General features: G+C 41.3%; 3 protein-coding genes across 4 annotated transcripts in view; 1 reads left to right on the top strand and 2 right to left on the bottom strand.

Annotated features, from left to right (window-relative positions):
- LOC147019309 (fibromodulin-like) overlaps window positions 1-7,266 on the bottom strand; it is a 40,145-nt gene extending 32,879 nt beyond the window's left edge. For both annotated transcript variants that reach the window (XM_085899692.1, XM_085899691.1), the window contains exons 1-2: window positions 7,119-7,266; window positions 130-264 (exon numbers count right to left, since the gene is read on the bottom strand). In XM_085899692.1, the coding sequence (XP_085755818.1) occupies window positions 130-253 (124 nt within the window). In that variant the 5' untranslated portion in view covers window positions 254-264; window positions 7,119-7,266. The remainder of the gene's footprint in view (window positions 1-129; window positions 265-7,118) is intronic.
- LOC147019307 (protein BTG2-like) overlaps window positions 4,770-25,119 on the top strand; it is a 104,108-nt gene continuing 83,758 nt past the window's right edge. Inside the window, exon 1 of the mRNA XM_085899696.1 lies at window positions 4,770-5,038. Coding sequence (XP_085755822.1) covers window positions 4,912-5,038 — 127 coding nt within the window. The 5' untranslated portion in view covers window positions 4,770-4,911. The remainder of the gene's footprint in view (window positions 5,039-25,119) is intronic.
- The window catches only part of ECM2 (extracellular matrix protein 2), an 88,157-nt gene continuing 79,124 nt past the window's right edge, over window positions 16,087-25,119 (bottom strand). Inside the window, exon 11 of the mRNA XM_085899689.1 lies at window positions 16,087-17,635. Within this exon, the coding sequence (XP_085755815.1) occupies window positions 17,440-17,635 (196 nt within the window). The 3' untranslated portion in view covers window positions 16,087-17,439. The remainder of the gene's footprint in view (window positions 17,636-25,119) is intronic.

Genomic DNA, 25,119 nt, shown 5'->3' with positions numbered 1-25,119 from the left:
ATTATTTTTTAGGACTTTTTAATTTTCATGATTGTTTGGTGCGTTCGTGATCGCTCTCAGTTAAAACGTCATATCCATGCAACTCCATTTCAATGAATTTTGTTCTACTCTTCTTTGTGCTGTTCTCACCTTTCATAACCGCCATCTGTAAAGCCTCGTAGAACTCCCTGGTAGTCCCTTGCACTCCTGTCAAGGCCAGTAAGCTGACCAGTAAGGTTGCCCAGAGTCGAAAGGAGAATGTAATGATCTTCATCTTCGTTATCGCTGAGAAAATATGGCAGGTGGTGTTGGAGATTATGTTTCATTTCTGGTTGAAGAACAGCAATAATTATAAATAGCTACTTGAGAATGAATACTGATAGGGATTCAAGCAAACCATTCATCAATTCACTCAACATGCAAGTTGATACAGGTGAACATCCTTCAGCTTGATCATTTTCAACAAGCGATAAAGACATCAGAGATTATATCAGGAGACGTAATGAGTAATTGTATCCTTTTATTATACACTGCTAATAGTAACTTGATGTGACAATCAAAAAAAGCAAGGGAACGAAGAATGGATTAGCCCAATGTTCTCAACAGTTGAAATTGGCATGGTGGTATTCCCATCTGTACTCGTGGTGTAAGGAACCCGGGCTCGAATTCCAGATGCCACGTCAATGCCCATTGTCTACCAATGTCCATGTAATTACTGTAAACAAAATAAAAGTACATCGACGTCTTCCTTCAAATGCAGCACAAGGCTGCGGGGAAGTATCATTGGCTGAGGGCAAAGCTGTGCCACTGATGCAATGCTCTCTGTGGGTGAGAGCAGAGGAATTTGTAATTTGGCCATGGTGCCAGCAATAGCTCACCTGCTCTTCTCAAATAACACCATGGGATCTTTAGCATCCACAAACTAATGTTAACAAATGGGAATCCCATTTAACGTTCATCTGAGGGACAACACACACTTTTATGAATCACCCTGCTTGTGAAACACCAGGATAGCAGTTTATAGCTGAGTCAGGATTCAAACCCAGGCTTGACAGGTTGGAGGCAAGTGTGCATACCTCTAGGCCATCCTACAAGCCCTCACTGATCTCTACTAAGATATATATTTATTTATTTATATTTTTAACACCGTTCAATATGTATATATTGTTACGGTTGTGGGGGTAGATGGAGAAATTTAATGGGGAATTTAGGATTGAATAGAGTTATTTGGTCCCTGGACATGTGGGAGACATCTCAATGTAATTAAGTCTGGAAACTGAGCTTAAGTGTCACCACACGGGATATGTGTGGTGTTAGTTAGCTCGGGAGTAAGAATAAGCTTCCCCAGTATGCAATTCCCCCCCCCCCGTTACTTTTCCCTATGTTTTTATAACCAAAACCACGAAAACAAAACAAGCAAACCAGCCGAGCAGGCAAAAGCCCCACCTCCAAGGGTGATGGCAGGTAAAGTCACTCCACCGAGGCTGATGATTGATGGGCGTGACATCAGAGACTAGCCAGGCGTGCCGAGCGGGAGACGGCACCGCCTTCCCGGGTTTCGTGCGAGCAAGCCACACCCCAGAGGAGGAAACGGTGGTTAGGCATGACGTCGAAAAAAAAGAGTTGGTTGTGCAGTAATCACGAGAGATTGGGAGCGCACACACAAAGTCAGGGTTGAGTGCAGAGCGAAGGACGCACACAGTCGAGAAAGAACGTAGTTTGGAGATGGCCTGTAAGAACAGGGCTTTACGGCTGGCTTTCCTTCGACGCGTGATGAAGACGGCATTATGCTCATATTTGTGTTGAGGTGAAATGACTCACATGGTGAATGAAGCAAGACGCTGGCCTTTGGCTTTTGGTTGGGTCATGAGGAATGGACCCCGAGCCTTGTGTATGACTAAATATTGGGTCAGTGAGGACGATCGACGCACGAAGCTGCTGCATGGGTCTCTGAGCCTTGGTGTTGAGTGCCGCTCGCAGATTGCCTGGCGTACGTTTGTTCCCGCTTTGAGAGATAGCGGTTGGGCGCCATTACCGAAATGAAGGTGGAAACTTTGAGCCTTCCCTGGGAGGACTCCATTCCACATTCTGAAACCTACATATGAAGATACCAATCAATGACACACACAAGCACACACACATATACAATGAGAGACTGAGTAGATCTCTGATTCACATCCTGATGAACCCCACCTACATGTGAGGATAGCAGGCAACAACAGAAACTCCCACATTTGTGTCTACACGTACACACGTGCAGCTTGGCCGATATCAGCAATTTTTCAGGAATCTGCAGGTTGGAGTCAGTTTGATGACTGACTACAGTTTGGACTGTATATTGTTGTAAGGATGGGTCTCGGTGGCGAGCACGACCACTAGGGGGAGCCATAGAGTCGGCTCCACCGAACACACCAGAATTTAGGTCGTGACCCTCGGATAAGTCCGAAGGTATGGGTCCCTTACAGGACCATGAATCGCCAATAATTCGACCGCGTGGAGTAGGGTTAATTGCCAACTTCAATATACCTAAATACCCATGCGGCAAAGCTTACCGGGGAATTCACACCCTCGGCAAGCCTTGAGCGGAATGAGCCGTTACCGTGCTCGAACCGTGTGTAACCCGAGCAGATGGTTACCGAGGCCCGTCGGTCCAAATGCACAATTACGGCAGCAACGACCTTCCTAATCCCCAATACACACCATGGCAAACCAATGGTAGAAAGGACAAGGACGAGCTGGTACATTCAACAAAAGGGGAATTTATTTACAATAATCGGGGGATGATCGGAGCACGTAAGGGAAGGGTTATCCAAATAAGCAAGGCAAATAATGTACAACAAAAGCACTTAACAATTCTACTTATCAGATGGGGCCCACAGACACACACACACACGCACACACAAATACCCAGAAAGAGATGGACTGTATTTCCCCTTCAGCTCGGAGGGAAGACGAGCTGAGGGAAGAGAACGTGCTGGCTACCTGGCCGCGTTCACGCGGCTCGACGTCCGAACCTTCCCAGAGCACCAGTCGCCAAGGAACGGACCAGGGCAGCCGAACCCAGAGGAGGCGAGACGAGGTGATCTCCCGTGATGAGATGGTCGACCTATTGTCGTAATGCGCCAGACGAGACGCCTCGGATGTGCGGGATGCAGTCAGCGCAGACCAGACAGAAGCGCGCTCGAGCACACGGGACGCAATCTCTCTTCTCTTTTCCTTTGTCGTCCTTTTTTGGGGCGTGGTCCGCTCCCTCGTCGCCTGCTCCCATTGGGTGGACGGCATGTCGCGGCTCTGCCTTCTTGCAAAGGACCGCCTACGGGTCTGGTCTGCGCGTCGCCCATTGGGCGGAAAATGACGCATACCCTTATTTGGTGCGCAGCCAGAACGAAACGCTTCGTGCCCATATTTGGTGTGAAATCCGCACACGCATGAAAAATGCGGCGAGCAGAGTGTTGTTGTTGTCGTTGTGGATGTAAAAGTCCTAACTATAAAATAATCCACAGCGCACATACAATTAATCACCCATTAAACATAGGACGGGACCCTACCGAGAAACATACTTACCGATATAACTGATCTATCGGACCTGGCTGTTGTGTGCAGTACGCTTCCAAATTCGCAACAATATATCCCAGAAACCTCGAGTAGCTTTCACCGAATAACAACGGTACATTTACATGGCCGTTTCAAGGATATGTTCACAAACATTAATCTTTATACACAGCTGGAAAAAAAATTGGCTCGGTAATTTAAAAAATTTGGCTCGGTAATGAAAAAAATTTGGCTCGGTAATGAAAAAAATTTGGCTCGGTAATTAAAAAAAATTGGCTCAGTAATGAAAAAAAATTGGCTCTGTAATTAAAAATATTTGGCACGGTAATTAAAAAAATTGGCTCGGTAATGAAAAAAAATTGGCTCGGTAATGAAAAAATTTGGCTCGGTAATTAAAAAAAATTGGCTCGGTAATTAAAAAAAATTGGCTCGGTAATTAAAAAAAATTGGCTCGGTAATTAAAAAAAATTTGGCTCGGTAGTTAAAAAAATTTGGCTCTGTAAATAAAAAAATTGGCTCGGTAATTAAAAAAATTGGCTCGGTAATTAAAAAATTGGCTCGGTAATTTAATAAAATTGTCTCGGTAATTAAAAAAAATTGGCTCGGTAATTAAAAAAAATTGTCTCGGTAATTAAAAAAAATTGGCTCGGTAATTTAAAAAATTGGCTCGGTAATTTAAAAAATTTGGCTCGGTAATTTAAAAAAATTTGGCTCGGTAGTTAAAAAAATTTGGCTCGGTAGTTAAAAAAATTTGGCTCGGTAATTAAAAAAATTGGCTCGGTAATGAAAAAAAATTGGCTCGGTAATGAAAAAATTTGGCTCGGTAATTAAAAAAAATTGGCTCGGTAATTAAAAAAATTTGGCTCGGTGATTAAAAAAAATTGGCTCGGTAATTAAAAAAATTTGGCTCGGTAATTAAAAAAAATTTGGCTCGGTAATTAAAAAAATTTGGCTCGGTAATTTAAAAAATACGTTTATGCAGCAAATGGGTTTTGCTATGAAACTCACAAAGGAAAACATAAAACCTTCGTCAAGCAAATCCGAAAACCAAATATTTTAGAAACAGGTGCAAGGACGAAGGAAAAACCTGGCAGAACCTCCATTAGATACGGGATGAAACTTTACCTCTCTCCACCTGGTAGGTAGTAACTGTTCACTGCACATCCCGATCAGGACACGAACCGCATCGTCCAGCTCGGTAAGCGGCTTAAGCACTCCAACGGAACGCCTGGCTTGGCAAGCGATTACCAATTGCCCTCGATCCAACGATGCACCTGGAAACGCCCGTGCAATGTCCCGATTGAACAAATCAACGAGGTTATCCAGGAACCACCTGAAGACCCCACGGTGCGGATGTAATTACCGAAGAAGAGGACCAAGATGGCCGCTGTGGACTGGGCCTGTGCCTGGGACTGGGACTGGGACTGGGCCTGGGCCTGGGCCTGGGCCTGGGCCTGGGCCTGGGCCTGGGCCTGGGCCTGTGCCGTCACATGGATTGCCAAAGCAGGTGATGAAGCACGGCGTTTCACTCAATGAGGTTACACTTGCTGTACATTCGATCATTTTTTTTTCTTTCATTCAATATAATCGTCCGAACAGTATAAAAAGTTAAGTTTAATACTTTGCTTCGATAAATGTACTGTTATAAAAAAATCGCTAATTTGTGATAATTTTCGGATTTCACTTCAAATTTTGACACTTATTTTATTCACCAGATCCGATTCTCAAATCCGACATAATATTTCGATTATATTCTTTCATTAGTCCGAGAGAGTAGATCGTGTTTCCAAAGTGAGGCCTCCTTGAATAGGCCGAACAAAATGGCGGCTGAAGACTCCAGCAACCACAGAGGGCTGACCAAGATGGCGGGCCACCATGGCGGGCCGCCATCTTGAAAAGGCTTATTTGGTTGTTTTTTTGTTGTGATGAGCACCCCATCAATTATCTTCAAAAGGGGTGTTTTAATGAACCCAAACACCCAATTTTCACTATTGCACTTCCTTGGAGTTTTCTCAGTATGCATGTAATGTTTCAGGCTGCTTGGTTTTATGGTTTTGGAGTTATGGAGGACACACACACACACACACACACACACACACACACACACACACACACACACACACACACACACACACACACACACACACACACACACACACACACAGCCTTTTATTAGGAGAGAAGATTTTATATATATATATATATATATATATATATATATATATATATATATATATATATATATATATATATATATATATATATATGGGTCCACTTCAAGCCTTCGATTAATTAAACAAGCTCAAATGAGCTAAGATCCTCATCCTCTTAATGGTGACGTCATAAAAACGAATATGACGTCATTGTGATGTATCAGGTTTGCGATAAATTATCTGTGCTAACACCTGGCTTGATTCCCGCAAACAAAATTCAAACAGCTTGCCTAGTTTCAGAGATAATGGTATAGGCGATTTCCATTAGCGGCGATATTATGACATCAACTTTTTTTCTAGGAAGAATTTCCAAAATCGGAGATGGTTACTGCCTGCGCGTGGGCTTTCTGCATATACATGGCAAGTTTCACGAAGATCCGATGAAAACTCTGGGTTGTGAAACAAAAAAATGTAAAAAAAATAGGAATGACATCATAGTGATGTATCATCATATGTGCGGTAATTCATCTCTGCGGAATGCCCTGTTCGATTCCCGCAAACAGAATTTAAAAAGCTTGCCTAGTTTCGGAGATAATTTTTTACGCGATTTTCATTAGCGGAGATATTTTGATGTCATAACTTTTTTTTCTCGGAGGAATTTTCAAAATTGGAGATGGTTACTGTCTGCGCGGGGTATTTTTACATATATATGTCAAGTTTCAGGAAGTTTCGATGAAAACTGTCGGCTGTGAAACAAAAAAGTCCACAAGAAGAAGATGAAGAACAACAACGTGAGTAAGACTTCGAGATCCTACACGAGGATCTAAAAATATAAACAACAAATAACACTCAAGGTCTGGATCAGTACATTCTAAAAGTGAATCATACTGAACCCAGTCTGTAAATTCTGTGACAATCCCAGCAAAGTTCAACGAAGAAATAAAGCAAAGCTCATAAACCGAGAATGCTCTCTCTACGGAGACCAAGCATATACGAGCTTGAAAGCCTTGGATCATATAGCTGGTAAAAATCACAGGTTATGCGCATCCAACATGATCACATGCATAGTAAGCACAAGCCTTTCACAAGTTACATCAACTCATGAGTTCGACCATGATGGAGAATAACCACAAGCAGGAAATTTCACCAAGTTAGAAGTACAAGACCAAGCCAGATATTTACACCATTGTTATAGAATACCTGGATGTACCTGGATTATACATCTTACACCGAAACCTTTTTGGAATGCGAGTTTGCATCAAAAAAGTTTCAAAAGTCGCAAGCTCCGTCTCTACGCATCAAATCAAATGCAATTCTTCCAATTCAAGTTGATTTTTTTTTTTACACTTTTGAAACAAACCTCCTAATATTCACAGCAAATGATATTTAAATGAGTACACATAATCCTATCGTTCTTAACGATGTGAAACTCACACTTCGTTTTTCTCTTTTCTCCTCCAATTTGCTCAGGACCTGCTCTCCCTCGCAATCTTGGTTCGGGGGGGTAGAAGCTCAGAAAACAGAAGAGCTCGGCTATTTTCCCTGCCTTCCCCTGCAGTTTCTCAATCCCTACTCACCCTCCCTTAACCCCAGCGCCTTTGTCTGTCATCTTCAGTTGCATTAAAATGTTGGCCCATAAACGAGTCAGTTGCCTGATTCTGGTTCCAAACCCATCTGGAGTTGATTTTCCTTCTCCAGTGGCTGGCGGGCAGGCGGGCAGGCGTCTGGACAGACTAGAAGCAAGAGAAATGGAGCATTCAGTACCTCCAGCAAAATAGCATTCGTGGAGTAAAATGGAAGATATTTCAACCGGTGCAATTTTCTGTAAAAAAATTATAACCTCCAATTAGACAAGTTTTCTTATTCGGCTGTCAGAGTTCCCTTTGGAAAAAATTCCAAAGGGAACTCTATCAAGTTATGCGTTGGTTGCCCTTCGTATCCGAAGGAAGCCGTTCCCATGAAACATGCGAACCACCTGGTCAACGTGTTTGTAGTGCAGAAGCTGCTCTGCCCTGCTCTCCAAGATAATTAACAATATAACCTGCCATCAAGGACCTTCTAAGAAGATCAGAGCAGTTGCTACCAGACAGGAATTCCAGGGATCGTTATCATCAATTTATGTTTTAGCATGAAAGTGAGCAAATTGTCATGCAATACTGTTCCTTGGTTTTAACTTATATTTTATCACTTGCAGGGTTACCCAGCGTTGCCCTGGTTGGGGGATTAAAAATGAAAGCAGGAGAGCCGGTAGGGCTGAGAATGGGGCATGTGGAACTGTGTCGGGGGCAGGAGAACCAGAACACCAATGGGTAAAGGGGTCTTAAAGGTCTTGGGGTCTTAAGTGTCTTTGAGGTCTGAAGGGTCTTTCAGGTCAATAGGTTGTTACAGGTCTTTGAGGTCTTAAATGGTATTTAGGGTCTTACAGTTCTTAAGGGTCTTCAAAGTCTTAAAAAGTCTTCGGGGTCTTCAAGAGTCTTGGAGTCCAAAGGGTCTTTGGGGTATTCAGGGTTTTTTAAGTGTCTTCATTATGTTTGGGGAATTAAATAGTCTTAACGGTCTTATGGGTCTTTGGGTCTTCGGGGTCTTCAGCAGTCTTATCTCTCAAACATGTAAAAAGTCTTCTATCCAGCATGTATTCTAATCTCTCAAGCATGAAGGAGAAAGGTTGTATGGTCCTTTCGGGTCTTTAAAGGCTGAGGTTATGGATGAAAATGTACTCAGGACAACCCCCGGGATAGACATGGTCTGTGTGCCAAATTTGGTGGTTGTCGGTCCATCAGTCCTTGCAAAAAAACGGAACCAAACAGGCAGACAGAAAGACAGACAGACATCCGATGAATCTTATTTATTAGATTAACAATTTTGTGGATGAAAACCCATTCACTTAAGGGGCACATTCAGGGTCCAGGGCCCACACAGTGTCAGCACAATGGCTTGGGTTGCTAACCCTCCCAGATTGGCTGGAAGTCTATCGGAATTGATCTCCCGGTGACCATAGCAAGCAATCCAAGGGATTTTAAGAGGACTTTGAAAGCAAACAAATTATTTTTTAGGAGTGCCCATAATTGATACAGAAGTTAATTCATTGTTAAAACATAATGGTGTCATTGGATTGCGTTTTTCTTTCCCTTGGCAGTGTTTGTAATTGCACAATACATAATGTAAACTGGTAGTACTACCATACCTGATGTGTATGTTCCCCACTCAACACTACAAAAATTATATTGGCTATTTAGCTCACAATTCAAAACAAAAACCCAAAACATGAATGATGGTTTTGGGTTTTTAATTTTTATTTATTTATTTTTTTATTTTTTTAACCAAAAGAGACTCATCCCAAGTGGAGCAAGTTCACCACAATACTTCACACCATTTAAGTTGTTTAAGCCAAGACTGTGCAAAGAAAGTGCTTCCATGAATCGTACCAGATTCTGAAATTATGAGAAAAATGTCTCGTGGACGGATCCCAAATCAGTTGTATCTGAATGATGGATTATATCAATTAATCGGTTGTATCTGAATGATGGATTATATTAATTAATCGGTTGTATCTGAATGATGGAGCGAAAAGAGATGCAATGACTGATTGATGATTGCAAGTACTGTACTGTACTGCATATAATAATAAAACCTGTGTATTAAAAGAGTTCAAGAATGAATGCTTTACCGGGTCAAGCAAGCCTGTTGTTGGCTTACTGGTTCGGGTAGCGTCTTGGGATCCTGGAGTCCTGAGTTCAAGCCTCGTTGGCCACTGAATTAATACACCAGGGGGTTGATTCAGCCTGTCATCCTTCCGAGGACGGCAAAATGAGCACCAGTACACTGGTAATGGGGGCACTGCATCAGCAGCAAAGCCACGCCCCTAACCAATGATGCAACCAGCAGCCAAATAGGCAGCACACGATGAGAACCAGGGTGGAGCGACTTTCATGCTGCCCTGTTCACTCTTTAAGTTTTAAATGAATCACTCGGTGATCATAAAATCTGAGTGGCAGTGTGGTTAAACACATCAATCAATGAACTCAACACTGAAAGAGAATGTCTGTTTAACTTGAGATAATAGCTTCTGATGAGGACATGATGGGCACTTGAAGACTGTGTTGCCACCTCCACAGAGGAAATGGCGAGAGGTGGGATCAGGAACTGCACCAAAGGATGTCAGATATCGTGACTGTCTGAGGCTGGAAAGAGGGCTGGCAAAAGCAAGTGGAATGGTTTAGGTTTCGGCCGAGGCAGCACATGTGAAGAGAAAAATGCAAAGGAAAAAATCAAATGGGGGTCAAATCTTTATAGTTGGAGCAGAAAGATGTGACTGCATCCACCACGGTCCACTAAAGATACACATCAAGGCATGATGGAAGACGTCAACTGGTGACACTGGCCGTCCATTCCACCTGAAGGGGATTTTTATGTCCTGTGTGGAATATGATCCCTTTTGAAGTGAACAGATCTCCACAGGGCATGACGATGGAACATTTATACAGACCAGAATGAGGAGAGTGAGGCATTGGTAATGAATTGGATTCTGACACCATGGCTGCAATGTTGAAAAGTGAGGTTCATAATGTTGGGAAGTGAGGTTTATGATGTTGGAAAGTGAGGTTTATAATGTTGGGAAGTGAGGTTTATGATGTTGGAAAGTGAGGTTTATGATGTTGGAAAGTGAGGTTTATGATGTTGGAAATTGAGGTTTATAACGTTGGAAAGTGAGGTTTATGATGTTGGAAAGTGAGGTTTATAATATTGGAAAGTGAGGTTTATGATGTTGGAAAGTGAGGTTCATGATGTTGGAAAGTGAGGTTTATAATATTGGAAAGTGAGGTTTATGATGTTGGAAAGTGAGGTTCATGATGTTGGAAAGTGAGGTTTATAATATTGGAAAGTGAGGTTCATGATGTTGGAAAGTGAGGTTCATGATGTTGGAAAGTGAGGTTTATGATGTTGGAAAGTGAGGTTTATGATGTTGGAAAGTGAGGTTTATGATGTTGGAAAGTGAGGTTTATGATGTTGGAAAGTGAGGTTTATGATGTTGGAAAGTGAGGTTTATGATGTTGGAAAGTGAGGTTCATGATGTTGGAAAGTGAAGATTAGGATGTTGGAAAGTGAAGTTGATGATGTTGGAAAGTGAGGTTTATAATATTGGAAAGTGAGGTTTATGATGTTTGAAAGTGAGGTTCATGATGTTGGAAAGTGAGGTTCATGATGTTGGAAAGTGAGGTTCATGATGTTGGAAAGTGAGGTTCATGATGTTGGAAAGTGAGGTTCATGATGTTGGAAAGTGAGGTTCATGATGTTGGAAAGTGAGGTTCATGATGTTGGAAAGTGAGGTTCATGATGTTGGAAAGTGAGGTTCATGATGTTGGAAAGTGAGGTTCATGATGTTGGAAAGTGAGGTTCATGATGTTGGAAAGTGAGGTTCATGATGTTGGAAAGTGAGGTTCATGATGTTGGAAAGTGAGGTTTATGATGTTGGAAAGTGAGGTTTATGATGTTGGAAAGTGAGGTTTATGATGTTGGAAAGTGAGGTTTATGATGTTGGAAAGTGAGGTTCATGATGTTGGAAAGTGAGGTTTATGACGTTGGAAAGTGAGGTTCATGACGTTGGAAAGTGAGGTTCATGACGTTGGAAAGTGAGGTTCATGATGTTGGAAAGTGAGGTTCATGATGTTGGAAAGTGAGGTTCATGATGTTGGAAAGTGAGGTTCATGATGTTGGAAAGTGAGGTTTATGATGTTGTAAAGTGAGGTTTATGATGTTGGAAAGTGAGGTTTATGATGTTGGAAAGTGAGGTTTATGATGTTGGAAAGTGAGGTTTATGATGTTGGAAAGTGAGGTTTATGATGTTGGAAAGTGAGGTTCATGATGTTGGAAAGTGAGGTTTATGATGTTGGAAAGTGAGGTTTATGATGTTGGAAAGTGAGGTTTATGATGTTGGAAAGTGAGGTTTATGATGTTGGAAAGTGAGGTTTATGATGTTGTAAAGTGAGGTTTATGATGTTGGAAAGTGAGGTTTATGATGTTGTAAAGTGAGGTTTATGATGTTGGAAAGTGAGGTTTATGATGTTGGAAAGTGAGGTTTATGATGCTGGAAAGTGAGGTTTATGATGTTGGAAAGTGAGGTTCATGATGTTGGAAAGTGAGGTTTATGACGTTGGAAAGTGAGGTTCATGACGTTGGAAAGTGAGGTTCATGACGTTGGAAAGTGAGGTTCATGATGTTGGAAAGTGAGGTTCATGATGTTGGAAAGTGAGGTTCATGATGTTGGAAAGTGAGGTTCATGATGTTGGAAAGTGAGGTTCATGATGTTGTAAAGTGAGGTTTATGATGTTGGAAAGTGAGGTTTATGATGTTGGAAAGTGAGGTTTATAATGTTGGAAAGTGAGGTTTATGATGTTGGAAAGTGAGGTTTATAATGTTGGAAAGTGAGGTTTATAATGTTGGAAAGTGAGGTTTATAATGTTGGAAAGTGAGGTTTATAATGTTGGAAAGTGAGGTTTATAATGTTGGAAAGTGAGGTTTATGATGTTGGAAAGTGAGGTTTATAATGTTGGAAAGTGAGGTTTATGATGTTGAAAAGTGAGGTTTATGATGTTGGAAAGTGAGGTTTATGATGTTGGAAAGTGAGGTTCATAATGTTGGAAAGTGAGGTTTATGATGTTGGAAAGTGAGGTTTATGATGTTGGAAAGTGAGGTTCATGATGTTGTAAAGTGAGGTTTATGATGTTGGAAAGTGAGGTTCATGATGTTGGAAAGTGAGGTTTATGATGTTGTAAAGTGAGGTTTATGATGTTGGAAAGTGAGGTTTATGATGTTGGAAAGTGAGGTTTATGATGTTGGAAAGTGAGGTTTATGATGTTGGAAAGTGAGGTTTATGATGTTGGAAAGTGAGGTTCATGATGTTGGAAAGTGAGGTTTATGATGTTGGAAAGTGAGGTTTATGATGTTGTAAAGTGAGGTTTATGATGTTGGAAAGTGAGGTTTATGATGTTGTAAAGTGAGGTTTATGATGTTGGAAAGTGAGGTTTATGATGTTGGAAAGTGAGGTTTATGATGCTGGAAAGTGAGGTTTATGATGTTGGAAAGTGAGGTTCATGATGTTGGAAAGTGAGGTTTATGACGTTGGAAAGTGAGGTTCATGACGTTGGAAAGTGAGGTTCATGACGTTGGAAAGTGAGGTTCATGATGTTGGAAAGTGAGGTTCATGATGTTGGAAAGTGAGGTTCATGATGTTGGAAAGTGAGGTTCATGATGTTGGAAAGTGAGGTTCATGATGTTGTAAAGTGAGGTTTATGATGTTGGAAAGTGAGGTTTATGATGTTGGAAAGTGAGGTTTATAATGTTGGAAAGTGAGGTTTATGATGTTGAAAAGTGAGGTTTATAATGTTGGAAAGTGAGGTTTAGGATGTTGGAAAGTGAGGTTTATAATGTTGCAAAGTGAGGTTTATAATGTTGCAAAGTGGTTTATGATGTTAGTGAGGTTCATGATGTTGGAAAGTGAGGTTCATGATGTTGGAAAGTGAGGTTTATGATGTTGAAAAGTGAGGTTTATGATGTTGGAAAGTGAGGTTTATGATGTTGGAAAGTGAGGTTCATAATGTTGGAAAGTGAGGTTTATGATGTTGGAAAGTGAGGTTTATGATGTTGGAAAGTGAGGTTCATGATGTTGTAAAGTGAGGTTTATGATGTTGGCAAGTGAGGTTTATGATGTTGGAAAGTGAGGTTTATAGTGTTGGAAAGTGAGGTTTATAGTGTTGTAAAGTGAGGTTTATGATGTTGGAAAGTGAGGTTTATGATGTTGGAAAGTGAGGTTTATGATGTTGGAAAGTGAGGTTTATGATGTTGGAAAGTGAGGTTTATGATGTTGGAAAGTGAGGTTCATAATGTTGGAAAGTGAGGTTTATGATGTTGGAAAGTGAGGTTTATAATGTTGGAAAGTGAGGTTTATGATGTTGAAAAGTGAGGTTTATAATGTTGGAAAGTGAGGTTTAGGATGTTGGAAAGTGAGGTTTATAATGTTGCAAAGTGAGGTTTATAATGTTGCAAAGTGGTTTATGATGTTAGTGAGGTTCATGATGTTAGTGAGGTTCATGATGTTGGAAAGTGAGGTTTATGATGTTGGAAAGTGAGGTTCATGATGTTGGAAATTGAGGTTCATGATGTTGGAAAGTGAGGTTTATAATGTTGTAAAGTGAGGTTTATGATGTTGGAAAGTGAGGTTTATGATGTTGGAAAGTGAGGTTTATAATGTTGGAAAGTGAGGTTTATGTTGTTGAAAAGTGAGGTGAAAATGTTGGAAAGTGAGGTTTAGGATGTTGGAAAGTGAAGTTTATAATGTTGGAAAGTGGTTTATAATGTTGCAAAGTGAGGTTTATAATGTTGCAAAGTGAGGTTAATAATGTTGGAAAGTGCTTTATGATGTTAGAAAGTGAGGTTCATGATGTTGGAAAGTGAAGTTTATGATGTTGGAAAGTGACGTTTATAATGTTGGAAAGTGGTTCATGATGTTGGAAAGTGGTTCATGATGTTGGAAAGTGGTTTATGATGTTGCAAAGTGAGGTTTATAATGTTGCAAAGTGAGGTTTATAATGTTGCAAAGTGAGGTTAATAATGTTGGAAAGTGCTTTATGATGTTAGAAAGTGAGGTTCATGATGTTGGAAAGTGAAGTTTATGATGTTGGAAAGTGACGTTTATAATGTTGGAAAGTGGTTCATGATGTTGGAAAGTGGTTCATGATGTTGGAAAGTGAAGTTTATGATGTTGGAAAGTGAAGTTTATGATGTTGGAAAGTGAGGTTTATAATGTTGCAAAGTGAGGTTTATAATGTTGTAAAGTGAGGTTTATAATGTTGCAAAGTGAGGTTTATGATGTTGGAAAGTGAGGTTTATAATGTCGGAAAATGAGGTTTATGATGTTGGAAAGTGAGGATTATAAACACTTTTTGTCATTTTTTCATTTTCACAAATCTTGATTCATTTGTTTTTTTTTGTCACAATTCCCTGTATTCATATTTTTTTCTTCATTCTCTTTATTCATTCTAATTCTTGGTTTTTCTTATCTTTCCCCCTCTATTCCTCTCTTTCGTTATCATTATAATCCTCTATTCCTCTCTCCCGAGAAGTGAATTCTTGCAGAAATTTTTCTGTAAGGCTCACTTGGCTGCTCCTGGATGAGTTTGAGGGTCGGGGAGTAGCGGCTGAAACCCGAATTCTGTGCAGGTTCCTCCTGATGACTCCATCATTGCTCTTTGCTTTCTCGGGTTCCTTCTTGGTCTTCCATTTCATTCAATTGTCGGTTCAACTATAAACTGTGAGATTGATGTTTCGCATCACGACCTACATCATCTCGATCAGATGGACGTTCAGCAGCACATCACGTCTGGTAACATTATTCCATGGACGGTTAAAGATGCAGCATTCTTTCCTGAAGAGTAGGCGAGCTATCACCGTCACCCTTGCCAAATTCCAAATTCCTGCTCACTCGAGTGAGTACTCGACGTTTGAATGGGGACCCATCCAGGAGTGGAAATATTTGGGGTCGATTTAGAAGTAGCAGATTTGGTTTTGTCAGCAATGTTTGGATTATTTTACCTTTTTGTTAAAAACAACAAAGTTTCTGGAATGAGAAATGCCATTGTTTAGGTCTGGTGCTTACATGAACTTCTAAAAGTGAATGTGACCATTGCACACTGGCCATATCTTGTGGTGGTCCCAAGTAATGACCTGCGGAGATCACCATATTTCTTCTGTCTTGCTTCTGCAGTCTGTTAAACAGGACGGTAGTAGCACATATTGCCAAACTCAGCATTAGTTTAAATTTTATAATCATACGCTTATTACTTCCATCAATGAAGGTGGGTGGAGGTTATGTTTTCACCCATTTGTTTGTCTGTCCTTTTTGTAAGCACGATGTCTCAAAAAGTTACGGACGGATTCAGACGAAACTTGGTGGGCAGGTTGGGTATATGACAAGGTCGTATTGATTCGATTTTGGTGAAGATACATATCCGGCCCATCAGTGGGACACAAAACGTAAACTGTTAAGCCTGGCGTAGGTTTGCCGTTCTTCCCAGTGCCGTTCAAGTTGCCATGTGCGATGGCTTTGAGATTACACTTCAGAAAATGTATGTGGTTTCTAACTTTAAATTTGGTGTTACAAAGGTCTTTGATATTTCCTTGGGTTATACAGTAGACTAAAACATTTGAGAAATGCCACGTCACACTTCCTTACCTATGCTTCCTGGAAGCAAATGCAAGAGGAACTCTGAGACCAAAGGTTGTGCGTTGATGACAGAAACAAGATTAGTTCCAACAACTGTGACTTTCTTCGTAGTCACTCGTAATGCATTGCTGATGGAATCTATCAATTCTGCTGTTGCCATGTCTGGAGTAAGTAGTGCATAAATGTAGTTTCTCTTTGCTTTATTCATTTGCTTGCAACAACATGAAAATCGAGTATGAATTCAGGCATTGTTGTGAATAACACCAATCATTTGTGTTAAATTCATACAAAGGCGATAATGTACTTTCTTGTAGCATCTAGTCTGGCCTAAAATTGTAGCATTCTCTTGCTTTTGCATATACCGATACATACCAAAAATTTACATAATGAGGGCATCATAACAATCAAAGTGTGAAGGTGCTTGGTGCATGTCAATTATAGGTTTTGGCTTGAAACAAAATGTACAGGTACCGAAAAATTTTGTCCAATAAGCTTTGTTTTTAGAGGATCTAATATGTGCAGCTTCACCATTCAGGTAGAATGAGCACAGACACGAAAGCTGCGCAGGTGAGCGTGAACAACCGCTCAGTACCAAACTCATGACTAGGTGGAAGCTGGTAAATTGCTAGTTGGTTTTTGGTTTAACCAAATCTGATTGCAGATTTCATGCGCAATCAAGTTGTACTGCAGAGTGATGCCATATCTGTGTATCAATACAGCAGTCAGTTTGAAGAGGCCAACAATTAACTTTTTGGGGCATCGGTGGGGTAGTTTCCTGAGAGCCAGTACCAATTCATTGTGCAACAAGAGTAAACCCAGAAACCGCATTCGCTTTCAACAGCAGTCGATTAGCCATGTTTCGAAGTGAACACACACTACTTTACATCTTATAAAGTCATGTGAAGCATCATGTGAGGATGTTCAACTCTTCTTGTTAAATGGGTTTCACCACCTGCGAAGGAGGATGTGAGGTGCGTACCTGTCCTCCCCTTCTTGCCGGAGTAGAATCTTTGTTTGTGTACATTTCTAACTGGAAGGTTCTAACCGGTTAACACAAATGATTGTTTAGTATCAGATAATGATATTGCAACATGGAACCATCATTATATTAATCATTACCAATGATGCACTTAATCGGTGGTTAATGACAATCGTGTAAAACAAGTGTGTAGCAAAGTCTGAAAGAGTGTGATGGTTGACATTTGAATTTGAGATAATACGCTCGACCTGGGGAACATGACATTTCTTTTTAAAAAAGAAAAAAGAATGATCTCCAGAAAGTGATGGCTTGGGAATCACTGATGGAAGTAAAAACCTTTCAGCAAACTGCTTTCCCAAGTTCAGAAGCAACTAGATATTTATCAGATAGAAATTTGTCAAATGATGTTACTGATGTGATTAATTGGATAGACAATGAAACATATTTTAGAAGTGCAGGTCTAAATCCAAAGGGCTTTGTGCATGCACACAGAGACAGAGACAGAGACAGAGACAGAGACAGAGAGATAGATAGATATGACACCATGGTTATAGGGTCTAACACTGATCGTGTTCGTCTGGCTTGGGGATGGGTTTCTGTGGCCGCAAAATAACAGAGGAGAGTGACTTGATGCAAGAGAAAGCGGTGTGTGGTATCTCTCGCCGTTCAATGTAGTTGTTTTCAAGGTGTAGAGAAATCAGGGATGAGTCCTCTGGATCCATGTCATTGCAAAAGGCGTTGTCTGGGATCGTACTGGAGATGGTTGAAGGTAAAGAAGACGACATTTAAAATCACACACAGTGGGGGGCTTTGGCTCTCTAACTCCCCCTCCCCCCAAATAGGGTGATGGCAACCTAAAGGGTAGGACCATGGTGTCCCCAAGGTAGCACAATGACATAATGCCGTGTATAAGATACGATTATTTTCCCTTGAGTTGGGGATCATTTCACCATATTTTGGGGATACATACTTAGGTACCCCTCGTTGAATATTGTAAGTCAATATGTCTTTCAAAGAGTGCCCCTTGCAAATGCCAGGCCAGGCGCACCAGTGAGTCAAAATTATTTTGGCTCTTCATCAGCCTGGCAGGCAAGCACCAACCTTCAGTACATCGGTGGAGAATGTTACAACCGCTTCCAGGTTGTTGAAATGACAGCCATTCTTGCCTTTGTTTCCTCGATGCATACATTACGTCATATGTATGGAACTATTTGCCACATAATTAAAGCATCAAAAATAAAATTCAATCTGTAAATACTATTTCTGATCAGTATCCCCTTGAACGCAGCTGTGTATCACAATAAGAATCGTGAAGCAAACATTAAAGTGCACTCAGAATCTCAACATATGTACACATTTGAATTACAAAGCCTTTGTCTTTGCTAAATCCCAATTTCTTTAATTACTAGATCCCAAAATTGTACTCAATCCCAAATTCTTTACTTATTGGAGTTTTCTAAATCCTAAATTTCGATTTACCTCCGCCACTGAAGGTGGACGGAGGTTATGTTTTCACCCTTTTGTCTGTCTGTCTGTCTGTCTGTCTGTGAGCAGGATATCTTAAAACGTGATGGAATAATCTGGATGAAATTGGGTGTGTGTGACGAGAACCAATTGATTCAATTTTGGTGAAGATCCAGATCTGGATAATACAATTTTACGGATTTAGACGAAACTTGGTGGATGAGTTGGGTAGGCGACAAGAACAAGCTGATTCGATTTTGGTTCAGGTCTGAATCCAGATCCGGCCAATCAGTGGGACACAAAATGTAAACTAATCAGCCAGGCCAAGGTATGCGCTCTACCAAGTGCCGTTGTAGTTTTCTAGTTTTTGGCCCCGTCTCTCAATGGTGAAGAATCGCTAAGAAGATCTTCACCAAAATCGAATAATTTCGTCCTTGTCAAATTCCATCTGAATTCGTCCACAACTTTTTGAGATATCCCGCTCATAGACAAACGGACAGACGAACAGGGCATGAAAACACCCTCTGTCTATCCTCGGTGAAAAAGAAATACAGACTTCAGCTATTTCCTGTGGATTATTTTCGAACGTCTCTTTTGGCGAAAAGTACTTTACACAATAAATCGGTGACACTAACCTCCATACCACCCAGTTTAATCCACAACACTTACAAGGTCACACTGCATTGTAAAAGTTCCACCATCTCAATCACTTCCTCCAAATACTATCAACAAAAAGTTTGTTTTGGATAGTCAAGGAAATGCTGTCAGCAAATGTGAATTGAATTGTTGAAAACAAAATCAGGTTGATCTGAATCCAAGTTTGGTGAAATTTTGAGATGAGTCAAAAAAAAAAGGAATCTGAGCCCCAAACAGCTCTGGTATACAATTGATTGAAAATATCGCGTTATCATCTTTTGAGGCATTTTTGAAACAGGAATTGGATCAGGAACGTGTTTGCAGGGAATCAACTGCCAAGTGCCATCTGGCCGCAGTAACTGTTCATTGCGGAAAATAAAATCATGAGAAATCCAAAATCATGAAAAATCCAGTTACACAAAGGATAACTTACGACTCGATCCCATGTCCTGCTCATCTTGAATCTTCTTTATTGCTCAAGAGTGCTGCTGTGCAGCCAATGCAGTGGCCCCCCGTAGGTTAGACCAGGAATGTCTGGAATTTGACTAGAATTCCGGTGATAACTCACCTAGTCTTTGGCTAAAGACACCATGGGATCTTGAACATCCACCAGCTAATGATAGCAGGCAGGACTCCCAACTTGATGTCCATGCACACCCTACCGGTGAAGCACCAACTTGACAGTTTAGAGTCGGCTTGGGAATCAAACCCAGTCTAGACAGTTCAACAGTTAAGTGCATTACTTTTGCAACATCCTGTTAAAAGCACCTCCAGCATCAGGAGACAAGACAGCTGTTTACCACCGTCTCAGATCATCCCCAAACTAAAACCATGATCTTTTTTTCCCCTCGTTAACTCCACAACCCCCTCCCCCACCACACATTAAGCCCCCTCCCCCGTACAAATTTCCAGTTTCCTTCTGTATCCATCTTATCCACCCCATACATCCATTGTTTGTCCTCCAAATCTGGCTCCATGTTGGCCTTCAGCTCCATTGTTCCTTTTGTCCTGATCCATTTAGTATTGTATTTGCTCTTTCACGAGCCTAGACTATGCAAAAAATATACATATATATATATATATATATATATATATATATATATATATATATATATATATATATATATATATATATATATATATATATATATATAAATATATTCCAAAGCTAATTTGAATGTAAAGCCAGGATTAAATTCCAACTATGTCATGCCAAGAGACGTACAGTGTCTTCAGAAAGTATTCACACCCCTCGACGTTTGTCACATTTTGTTGTATTCTGACCTGAATTTAAAATTGATTAAGTTTAAAAAAAATTTGTCACAGATCTCCACAAAATAACCCATAATGACAAAGTGAAAACTTGTTTTCAGAAATTTTTGCAAGTTAATTAAAAATAAAAAAATTAAATGTCTTGCGTCAATAAGTATTCAATCCCCCCCCCCCCCCCCGAGTCAACACTGTAGAAGTTCTTTTGGCAGCGATTACAGCTTCGAGTCTTCTTGGGTATGTCTGTATCAACTTTGCACATCTGGATTTGGGAATTTTCTCCCATTCTTCCTTGTAGATTTTCTCAAGCTCTGTCAAATTGGATGAGGAGCGTCGGTGAACATCAATCTTCAAGTCTTTCCACAGATTCTCAATGGGATTCAAGTCTGGGCTTCGGCTGGGCCACTCAAGAACTTTCACGTTCTTGTTCTGAAGATATTCCAGTGTTGCTTTGACTGCATGGTTTGGGTCATTGTCCTGTTGGAACGTAAATCTTCACCACAGTCTCATGTCTTTTGCACTCTGAAGCAGGTTCTTCTTAAGGATTTACCTGTATTTGGCTCCATTCCTTGTTCCCTCTATCCTTACAAGTCTCCCAGTCCCTGCCACTGAAAATCATCCCCATACCATGATGCTGAAACCAGTTTTCTAAGGGATGGTGTTAGATGGGTAACCAGTTTTCTATGCTTCACGGTAGGGATGGTGTTAGATGGTCGATGAGCTGTGTTCAGTTTTTGCCAGATGTAGTGCTTTGCATTCAGGCCAAAGAGTTCAATTTTCATCTCATCAGCCACAGAATCTTTTGCCTCATTCTCTCAGAGTCTTTCACGTTCCTTTTTGCAAACTCTAGGCATGCTGTCATGTGCCTTTTACTCAGAAGTGGCTTCCGTCTGGCCACTCTCCCATGAATTCTCGACTTGTGAAGTGCTGCAGAGGCTGTTGTCCTTCTGGCAGGTTCTCCCATCTCAGCCAAGGAACTCTGTAGTTCTGTCAGAGTGGTCATTGCGTTCTTGGTCACCTCCCTGACCAAGGTCCTTCTTGCCCGGTTGATCAGCTTGGTCGGACGGCCAGCTCTAGGAAGAGTCTGGGTAGTTCCATATTGTTTTCATTTCCTAATGATGGAGCTCACTGTGCTCTTGGGAACTTTCAACACTAGAAATTGTTTTTATACTTTTCCCCATATCTGTGCCTCCTCGCAATTATATCTCGGAGCTCTACAGACAGTTCCTTGGCTTTCACGGTGGACTTTCTGCTCTGGCATGCACTGTCAACAGTGGGACCTTATCTAGAAAGGTGTGTTTCTTTCTAAATCGTGTCCAATCAATTGAATTGGCCACAGGTGGACTCCAATGAAGTTGTGGAGACATCACAAGAATGATCAAAGGAGATTGGATGCACCTGAGCTCAATTTAGTGTGTCAAAGCAAAGGGGTTGAATACTTATTGACTCAAGACATTTCAGCTCTTTATCTATTTATAATTCCAGCAGTGTGTGTGTGTGTGTGTGTGTGTGTGTGTGTGTGTGTGTGTGTGTGTGTGTGTGTGTGTGTGTGTGTGTGTGTGTGTGTGTGTGTGTGTGTGTGTGTGTGTGTGTGTGTGTGTCTCGACAACCACTGGTCCGATCTCATTGAAACTTACCAGGTATATTGCTGGGGACCTGAGTATGTGCCTTTTCAAGGTTTTATATTAATCGGACAAGTGCTTCCCAAGTTATGGCCATTTATTTACCAACCAATGACATGACACGTTGCTGCGTAGGTGTGGCTGCGTAGGCCGGTGCGCAGCCGGCCGACGATGACGTCACAGGCCGTGCCCGTTACATGGGAGCGAATGTCATGGCAAGCAAAGACAGGGAGGTAAACTTGATTTTAATAATTCCAGCTGTGTGTGTGTGTGTGTGTGTGTGTGTGTGTGTGTGTGTGTGTGTGTGTGTGTGTGTGTGTGTGTGTGTGTGTGTGACCGCTGTTTCTTGACAACCACTGGTCCGATCTCATTGAAACTTGCCAGGTATATTGCTGGGGACCTGAGGATGTGCCTTTTCAAGGATTGATATTAATCGGACAAGTGCTTCCCAAGTTATGGCCATTTATTTACTAACCAATGACAAGACACGTTACTGCATAGGCGTGGCCGATGGGGAAGAGAACCTCAGCTGCGTTCCCCATTATGGGTTACAACGTACGGACTTTCGGATAGTGATGACTTAATGTATTCCAATAATTTCTCAATTTCTTATGTGCATTTATAGATAAACACAATGCCCCAATCCAGTCGTTGTTTACGAGGGCGAAGGAACAGACTGTGTGGTTGTTTCTGGCTCGCGGTTTGAAAGTTTTATTTATTTTTTTGCTTTGCACGTAACGGCATGCGAGAGCGAAGGAACAACCTTCTGGCTTGTGGTTTGAATTTTTTTTTTTTTTTTGCACATACGGCCACGCACGTACGGCCACGTACTAGTTTTTAATAAATTTGTAAAAATTTCGAAAAACAAGTTTTCACTTTGTCATTACGGGGTATTTTGTGTCGATCGGTCACAAAAAAATTAAGTCTAAGCAACTTCGAATTCAGGACGTAACACAACAAAATGTGACAAACGTCAAGGGGGTGTGAATACTTTCTGAAGGAACTGTATATACCTTCACAATACTTGGACAATCAAATTCCAAATCCTTGTTTATGCTGTTACTGTAAATCCAAAACAAACACCTTGTTAAAGCAATCACAAGACTGAAAATAACTTTCACAGTTAATCAACCGCTCCCATCAGAATCTCTGATCCTTGCAGCACACTACCTTTTCAGGGGTAGGTAAAATAAGTGAATAAACTCGGAGCCGTTTCTCAGACAAAAGACTCATTTCCTGATGAAACGAAACACTCCATCAGCTCATTTTTTTTTTCTCTTTCATTTTTCAGCCTTAGAGTGATTATTCAGGTTGTAGAAGAATGCACAATCTTTAAAATGGATAAAAGTGGAGTTTCTTCATCCGTTTTTAATTCTCCTTTCAGTCATTTAGAGGTTAGCTTGTGCCACCTGCTGCCCATGTTCCCTGAACTGCAAAATGGACCGGCTCTTTGACGAAAAGAAGATTTGGAATGATGCTGTGAATCCATGTGCCGAAGCCAACGTGCCAAGTAATACATTTACTAAAACACTGTTAGTGTATTTATCTGCTGTCGATTAGTGCGGTGAATGGAGTGTGTAAATACGCACACACGCACACACGCACACACGCACACACACATATATATATATATATATATTTCATGACATTCGATAAGAGTGGTACTTTGGAGTATATTCTCTCCCAAGGCAGAAGCCAGAACATTGCAAGGTAATTAATTCATGTTGGCATAAAGATCAATGAAACAAACATTGGTATGTCAGTATCAAGAAATTGGTAGACTTCCCTTGTAGGGATGGCACGGACACTCCATATGTTTAAAAACAACACGAATCCTCAAAAAAAAAGCCATGAAGATGAGACTTGTAAACCCATAAAGCACCTACCAGACGTCTGTAGATGATTTTACATCCAATAACACTCATTCAACTTATTTTTTTGTACACATAGTCGAGGCTCATGGAAGAGCTGATATTGGACATTGAAAGGATCAGGACGCAACAGGAAAAAAAGAACAGCAGGGAGAGAGGCGGGGGGAACATCAACATCAACAGCAGAGCTGACGGTGAAGACAGAGGGAGGCAGACAAATAATGGGTGTGAGGAAGAATGGGGGGCAGGATAAGATGCATGGGATGGACAAGATGGACACAGAAAGAAACTCTCAGGAGGGAAAAGTGGAGATTTGGAAGGAGAAGGGATTGGGTGAGGAGGAGGGTTAACGAGAGTAGAAAAGATTATGGTTTGGGATTGGTGATGATCTGAGATGGTGATGAAAGGCAGTCTTGAAGACTTGGAGGGAAGAATGAGATTGAAGAGGATGTGGAAGCTGGTTCCACAGGTGAGAAAAGAGGAGCAAATGAGCGGAGGTGAGCAGTAATCCTGGATTTAGGTAGTTTCATCAGAAGGGGGTTGATGGTGGACTATGTGTGCTCTGCAGAAACCTTGGGGCGGGGGGGGGGGACAAAGCATGGAAAGAGCAAGGGGTGCAAGACCAAACAGGAAGCGGTACAAGACAGAGAGATCACCAACCTGTCTGGGATGGCGAAGTAATAGGCCCACAGACTCAGCTTTGTCACAGGAGATTCCCATTATCTTGAAGGCCTTGGTTTCCAACCTTGTTAAGCTGAGCTAGATGTGAGGCAGTGGAACCAGGCCAGACGGGACAGCAGTACTCCATGAAATTGTAGATGAAGACCTTGTAGGTGGATAGAACTTCAGGTGTGCCAAGGAAAGATTTGGTATGACGGAGGATGCCCAGTCATCGGCTGACTTTGGAGGCCAAATCTGAAATGTGGTTTGCCCATGAAAGATCATGGCTGATTGTGAGATGCAGGAGTTTGAATGACTGAACTTCCTCAAGAGGATTGTGAAAAAAGTAGATGTGAGGGTTTTCCAGATGGTCCTTTCTGAATTTGTCAGGATTGAAAGACATAGTCCAAGTGTTTGACCAGCTTGTGATTTTGTCAAGGTCTGAAGAAAGGGAAGGGGCTGCAGCCTGCCTGTCTGAATGATGAGGTATGTCACAGCAGAGGGTGGAGTCATCGGGAAATAGATAAAGTGGATTTTCCAGAGAGTCAGAGAGATCACTGATGAAGATCAGGAATAGGACTGGACCAAGAACACTGCCTTGGGGGCACTCGAGCCTTGACAGAGAGAAGAGATGAAAGGAACTTTTAAACAACATCACTGAACTACCAAATGGACAAACCCAAAACAGCCCGTTCATCATTCTTATTTTCAGACA

This window comes from Eptatretus burgeri, chromosome 10 (assembly GCF_056783735.1).
Source record: "Eptatretus burgeri isolate ZD-2024b chromosome 10, Ebu_testis_v1, whole genome shotgun sequence".
Taxonomy (NCBI): Eukaryota; Metazoa; Chordata; class Myxini; order Myxiniformes; family Myxinidae; genus Eptatretus; species Eptatretus burgeri.
The sequence above is the reverse complement of the archived record's forward strand: the minus strand, read 5'-3'. Positions and strand labels throughout refer to the sequence as shown.